Consider the following 7012-nt stretch of genomic DNA (forward strand, 5'->3'; position numbering starts at 1 on the left):
CGCACTCACGGACAGCCTGTCACAGGTCCCCTTCCCCTGCCGTCCCCGAGGCTGTGGGCGGGGTCTCGCAGGTGGCTGCCGCCTACAGGGTCCCCGGTGCCCCCCACCCACGTCGGCCGTGGTGTTTTGCTCTCTGTGCCATAGCCTTGGACGGGGCGCGGCATTTTGCTGACAGGAGCAGTGGACACTGTCCCAGTATGGTGTGGCTGCCTGGACACTGGATGGGGGAGGGGGCGCCCTCAGCCTGGATGCTGGATGGGGGGCCCTCATCTGGACGCTGGACAAGGTGTGGGGAGGCCAAAGCGCCAGGGACCCCTGAGACCAGGCAGACCCCCTGCCCGGGGCACGCAGTGGCTGGGGAGGAGGCTGGCGCCTGCCTGCCAGGAATGGACAGCACTGGCCAGGCTGGGCGGCCCCAGGGCACAGGTGTAAGCCCTGGCCACCCTGCAGGACCTGGCCCAGGGCACACAGCGTGGCCCCCACCCCACGGCCGACACTGGACTCGTATGCTTGTGAAGTCAACAACTCGGGTCCGTGACTCACAGCGGCGTCCACCTCGCTTCTGGCTGCTCAGGCCCTGCCCCCTGCCCCCCGCCCTCCCAGGTGCTGCCGAGGGGCGTGTCCACCCCTCCGCTGGCCAGAGCGGCCGCTGTCCTTGCCAACACTACTTCCCTTTCCAGAAGCGCTGCCCCTGCGGTGGCGTCACCTCCACGGGCACCGTCCCCGTCCCCATGGTGAGGGTGCCTGGCTTCTCTCGGGTCTGACATCCTCGTGTTCTGGATCCTCCTGTCGGCCATAGGAGCCTGGGGGCGGGGCTTGTGTTGTGTCACTCGTGTTTGAAAGGCAGCTGCCATGGGGGGATTCACCCCCCAGGTGCCCGCAGTGGCTCAGGCTGGGCTGGGGCTGTGGGTCCCTGAGCCCTCAGGGCGGCCTCCCCCACGCGCACCTGCAGGGAGCTAGGATCGGGATCCTGGGAGCCCCTGTGGTCAGTGGGCGTCCTCTTGCCAGTCAGACACCAGCCATGGGCCTGGTGCTCTGCCATCTCTTGGCACGGATCTGCCCGGCTGCCCCCCCCGGCCACGCCCCCTCCATCAGCCCATGCCGGCAGGGGTGGGGGAGTGCTCGTGGGCTCCACCCTCCGTGGTGTCCACTGAAGGCTTGAGATAGGGACACGGTGCACAGCAGGCAGCCCCTCAGACACATCCCCAGGGCCCCCCGAACCTGTTGCCGCTTCCTGGCCTTCTGGTGTTAACAGAGCTCCTTTGCTGGACAGGTGGGGTCTCCCGTCACGTCTGGGGTGTGTGGAGGGTCCTGGGGTCTCCCAGGCTGTCATCCAGTGCACGTGGGGTGTCCCGGGATCTCGGGGTCTTGTCTGGGGTGCAGGGAGTGTTTCAGGTCTTGAGGTCGTGTCTGGGGCCTCACCTGGGGTGCGTGGGGTCTGCTCACCATGTGTGGGCAGCTGGGGAAGGCAGGCAGGACACAGCCTCGCGTGGTCTGGGTTCAGCTGCGCGGCCCCTCTGACCCCCGAGACCCCATGGCTGCCAGTCCCCCCCCCCCCCCCCGGGACTGACAAGTGGGCAGATGGGCTGTGCTTCCAGGTGGGGGCTGACTGGGCAGCAGCGGGGCCTGGGGGAGCACAGGGACCTCAGGTTTGTGCCGGGAGAGGCTCAGGCTCTGGGTGGGATCTGAATTGAAGAGGAAGGAGCCGACTCTGGGCTGGGGGCTGGGGGCTGGGGGCTGCAGCACGGCCTGGAGTCCCATGCTGGTCTGAGGGCGGAGGCCCTGAGCCAAGGCACTGCCACCGCTGCTTTTTTTTTTTTATTATTATTTTAAAGATTTATTTGAAAGGCAGAGTTACAGAGGCAGCGAGAGCTCTATGCGCCCGCTCACTCCCCAGATGGCCACAGCAGGTGGGGCTGTGCCGACCTGGAGCCAGGAGCTTCTTCCAGGTCTCCCACATGGGTGCAGGGGCCCAAGGACTTGGGTCAACCTCTGCTGCTCTCCCAGGCCACAGCAGAGAGCTGGATGGGAAGTGGAACAGCCAGGACTCGAACCGGCACCCGTATGGGATGCAGGTTTGTAGGCAGCGGCTTCACCCGCTACACCACAGCGCCGGCCCCACTGCTGCTTGACCCTGAGGTCAGCTGTGCGTCCAGGGGGTGAGTGACCCCCGCCTCTTGTCCCCACCCAGGGGTCCTGTGTCATCCCATGCCACGTGGCTCTCCCCGACAGCGTGACCAGCGCTAACCGGCTGGGGCTCAGCTCACCTTGGAGCCACACCTGCAGGGCCCAGGGTGGGGGGCTCCCGGGTGTCCCGTGGCCCCTCCAGGAGGAGCCGGGTGGGGTCCCTCAGATCGTGCCCTGTCCACAGTGCCGGCGTTGGCAGGACGCCCAGGTGGTGGCAGGCTGGCTGGCCCCGGCTCTGAGACCGCCTGTCCCTGCAGACACAGGGCCTCTGTTCCCCGGCTCTGGCTGCACCTGTGGGGCTCAGCACAGACCACACTTGTGCTGTGGCCAGCGCCTCCGCCTGGACCCTGGGCGGCCCGACGCGTCTCACGGAGCACTGTGGACGTGAGCCCCAAGACGGCCCCTCTCTCCGGGCGAGGGGCTGGGGGACGCGGCCGAGGACGCACAGGGCCAGGGCAGCCGGGACGTGTGTGGATGGCGTATGTATGTGTGTGGACAGCATATGGAGTATGACGTGGACAGTGCCTGCGTGTGGACGGCGTGTGCTCACACGAGGGAACGGGTTGGCTGTGGGGTGAAGATGGGGAAGCCCGGCTCCATCCTGGCGAGCTGGGCCCCCGCCCAGGGGTGGACAGAACCCTCCAGAGCCCGAGAGCCCTCTGGGCTGGGCCCACGGCTGTGGCTGGCAGTGTCCACGCATCGCCTACTGTCCACTGTGAGGGGGTCAGGTGGCAGGCGCGATTCTGCTGAGGTGGGCGGGGTCTCCGTCTGTCCGTCACTCGTGGGGGCGGCTGGGCTCTGGGAGGGGCCATCCGCGTGCCTGGAAGTAGCCCGCAGGTCGCCCAGGCGCAGGGGTGGGAAGTAGGGGCCGATCCTCCTGCGCACCCACCAGGCGCCCTCCGTGGCGTGCCGGCCCCCGGGGCGGCTGAACTTGTACCTGTAGTGCTCGCCACGGATCCACCTGTGGGGGGGGGGCAGCGTCAGCCTGGCACCCAGCCCAGGGGGTCTGGGCCTTGCTTGTGGGTGGGGCAGGGGCCCCACGGGAGCAGCTCGGACAGTGGCCATTGTCCACTGTGGGCCTGGGCCACACCGAGGGTGCCCTGTGCACGAGCCCCTCCCCAGGGACCCCGAGGGGCAGAGGCCTGGGTGGGCCCCTTGGGGTGGGGCGGCATGGCGGGCAGCTGAGCATCCGTGTGGGGCTCGGTCCACTGCCGGTGCTCCGTGGCTCGCAGGTCCTTCCCTGGGCACGGGGCTGGCATGGAGCCGAAGCCACCCCTCTGCAGGGCCCTGAGCTGCACTTGGGGAGGCCGGGGACCGGGCAGCACTGGCCTAGGTCAGGGTTGTGGGGGTGGTGGAAGCAGGGCGGCTGTGAATGTGGGTGCCGCCCGGGTTCCTGTGTTGCCCGCGTGCCCCGGGGCCTGTGCGGTGGCGACGTCACGGCCCTGCGTGTGGGCTCCTGGGAGGTTCCCCGGTTCTCTCTGCATCCCTGCCGTGCGGAGTGGGTTGGGGGCTGGGCTGCGAGCCCCTTCCTGTCCCTGCGGGGCGGCGCTGGGCCTGTCGGGGGGTGGGTTCCTGCACACGGCTGAGGCTGTGTGGGCTTGGTCCTCTGGACGCTGTCCCAGGAGGTGGCCCTGGCCCTCACACAAGCCTGCCGCCATCACTTCTGGACGGAGGACACTGTCCTTGGGGCTACTGGGGTGGGGGCCCAGCCCTGGGGGGCGCAGCTGTCCACGCGCTGGGGGTGTTCCGGCGTCCATGTGGCTTTGGAACGGGAGAAACGTGGGCTTCGCGGAAAGCCTGCCGATTCCGCCTGAACACGGCGAAGCTCTCAGGGGTCCTGTGGGGGCTCTGGGGGTGACCGAGGCCCCCACGCCTGGGTGGACGCCTGTGAGCCGAGCTGTCCCCACTTGAAGGGGAGGGAGGGAGACCTCCTACCTGCAGGTTCACCCCCAAACGCCCACAACAGCCGGGGCTGGGCCAGGCCACAGCCAGGAGCCTGCAGCCCCCCCGGGCCTTCTGTGGGGTGCAGGCCCCGCACTTGGGCTGGGTGGGAGGCACAGAGCCAGTGCTCCGACTGGGAGGCGGGAGTCATGAGCGCCACCCCACCCAAGTTCTCAAGGCCACATGGGTGCCGCCTCTGCTGTCTCCAGCGTCACCTCCTGCACCCCCGGCCCCGCCCCCCGCCCCCGCGGGTCAGCCGGAGAGGCAGACAGGGAGCGCCGCCCGCCGCTCGCTCCGCAGGGGCCGCGGTGGCTGGGGCGCGGGCTCTCGCGGCCCCACCGTGCCTGGGGGTTGGGTCGCGGCTTTGGGTCGGCTCCGGGGCATGTGAGGAGAGCTTGCGTGTTCGGGCAGCCGCGCTGTGCGTCCACGCGGTCCGTGGGTGCTGGCCACTTGCCCTCGCCTGGGGCACCAGCGCCGTGACCGCCCGTGGCTGCCCTCCCGCTCGGCTCGGTCCCGGCAGCTCCGCCTCCACCGCGTCTGGGGCTCTCCAGCCCGACTCAGACGAGTCCTCTCTGTCAGCCGAGACCCCGGCCAGCGCTTCTGTGCGCCCAGCAGGGCTGGGGGCCGGGCTCCTGCGTGGTCTGGCCGGGGGGCGTCCCAGCCGCCTGTGCTGCTGTTCCGTGTGACCCGGGGCGGCGGGTCCCTGCCCCGGGGGGGCGTCCCCAGCAGCCAGACGCAGGCTGTGGTCAGCCCCATGCCTGTCTGGTGCAGCCCTGCCCCGGCCACCATGGAGATGCGGGCACCGTGGCCACTTTGGCTGTTCCCAGGACAGCTGGGCCAGTGTGCCCACTGCCCTGCGCCCCCTCTGGGAGCCCTGGCTGCAAGGCGGGTAGGGGCCAGTGAAAGGACCCAGGCCCAGCGTCTGCCGCTGAGCCCGCCGCGCCTCCCCCAGGGAGGGCCTTACCTGGGGGGCTCCCTGCCCGCGAAGGGGCTGTGCGCCAGCAGGGAGAGCGCCTCGGCGTCGCCGGCCAGCAGCTTGCCCGCCAGGTGCAGGATCCACTCGTTGTGCTCGTAGGTCTGGGGAGGAAGGCTGGGTGGACGTGGCCGCCCCTCCCCCGCGCCCTGGACGGGGTGGGCGGGGGCCTCGGGGGACCCTGGCCCAGCTCTGACTTCAGACTCTGCCTGCGGACCTCGCCGGCCGCGTGTCCTGGGCTCGGACGGCCGAGGCTCCCCGCGGTCGGTGGGAGGACAAGGGTGGCAGTGCCCAGCGCCGGGGGTTCCCAGCCCTCCAGGGAGGGCCCTCTGGGCAGGGAGACGGCCCCTCCTCCCGAGGGGTCTCGCGGGCAGCGTCTGCCCCACGCCCCTACCTGGAATGCTGCAAACCACATGAGCCAGTCGAGGCGGTAGTGGTAGGGGGAGATGAGGCAGGGCCACCGCCGGGGGTCTCCGGGCTTGCACTTGAACTCGTAGTCCTCCCACACGGCGTCAGGGGCGCTGGCGTTGGGGTGGGCCGTGCCCTGCAGGACCACCTCCGTCCGCTCCTTGGTGATGCTGAGAGGAGCCCGCGTGAGCCCAGCAGGGGCGGGCGGCAGCGCTGGGCTCCCAGGGTACGGATCCCCGGGACCTGCGCACCCTACACGGAAGGGCCCCTGGCCTGTCCTCTGCCCCGTCCTCACAGTCTCACAGAGGATGGCCCTGACCCTGCCCCGAGTCCACTGCGCACCTCAAGTTCATCTTCGGGGGCAAGAGGTCGGAGGTGAGAAACCCCGTGCTGCTCCACCTGGACCTCAACCCCAGTCAGCAGGGGGCGCCGCCTGGCATCTCACCCGGCTCCCATGCAGAGTACGGGGTGCAAGCCCTTGGGAGGGGTGAAGACGAAGGCTGCAGCCGCCCCACCTCCCTCACACCCCCTTCCCTGCAGAAAACCACAGCACCCACAAAACCACCGCTTAGCACCAGAACCAGCCGGCTGCCCGCACCCCAGGTGACCTCATGAAGGCCGACACTCCCACTCCCATCATGCACCTGACACCGCCAAGCCTTCCAAAAAGGGCAAGGAAATGCGTGGTACTCAGCCCTGCCCCAGGCCCACCTCATGACTATTCAATTAACACAGGACAGACTCCACCCCCTATGCATATTCAATCAACCCACCCAACTCCACCGTCCGCCTCCAGCAATGCGTGGCCAGTGGCCAGCATGCACCTGTGCTCTGAAGGGGGCTCTCCCCAGGGCAGCTCTTCCTGGGTCCTGGTCCTGCACCATGGGGCCCGGGGTGAACGGGAGCGCAGACCCCAGCCGCACCGGGCCAGGCCCCCTAACCTCGCGCCGAGCTCGGCCCAGCCAGGCCCCTACCTGCCGAAGGCGCCATAGGTGTTGACAATCCTCAGGGGTTGAAGGACGCGTTCATGACCTGCCTGGAGCTGAGCAGGTTAAGCAGCACGGGGACGCTGAGCCAGGCCACGAGGACGCCCAGCGACACGTTGACCACCCGCCGCACCACACGGCCTGCAGACACAGCAGAGGGACTCTCAGGCCTACTGCGCCAGACCGCTCCGGGACCCCTCCTCCTCCTCCTCCTCCTGCCCCAGCCCGCTCCGGGACCCCTCCTCCTCCTCCTCCTCCTCCTCCTCCTCCTCCTCCTCCTCCCCAGCCCGATCCGGGACTCCTCCTCCTCCTCCTCCTCCTCCTCCTCCTCCTCCTCCTCCTCCTGCCCCAGCCCGCTCCGGGACCCCTCCCCCTCCTCCTCCTCCTCCTCCTCCTCCTCCTCCTCCTCCTCCTCCTGCCCCAGCCCGCTCCGGGACCCCTCCTCCTCCTCCTCCTCCTCCTCCTCCTCCTCCTCCTCCTGCCCCAGCCCGCTCCGGGACCCCTCTCCTCCTCCTCC

At 69.5% G+C, this 7012-nt stretch overlaps 1 protein-coding gene across 1 annotated transcript; it reads right to left on the reverse strand.

The window, feature by feature from the left end:
• Positions 1 to 2874: 2874 nt before the first annotated feature.
• Positions 2875 to 6636, reverse strand: LMF1 (lipase maturation factor 1; the record flags this gene model as incomplete). Its single annotated transcript, XM_062185636.1, is given in 6 exon segments — positions 2875 to 3018; positions 3021 to 3148; positions 5093 to 5205; positions 5496 to 5679; positions 6484 to 6517; positions 6520 to 6636. Coding segments are annotated over 6 exon segments (632 nt in total), but the record flags the coding sequence as incomplete, so codon positions are not given.
• Between the last annotated feature and the right edge of the window lie 376 nt (positions 6637 to 7012).

Source organism: Lepus europaeus, unplaced genomic scaffold (genome assembly GCF_033115175.1).
Source record: "Lepus europaeus isolate LE1 unplaced genomic scaffold, mLepTim1.pri SCAFFOLD_559, whole genome shotgun sequence".
NCBI classification, from domain to species: domain Eukaryota; kingdom Metazoa; phylum Chordata; class Mammalia; order Lagomorpha; family Leporidae; genus Lepus; species Lepus europaeus.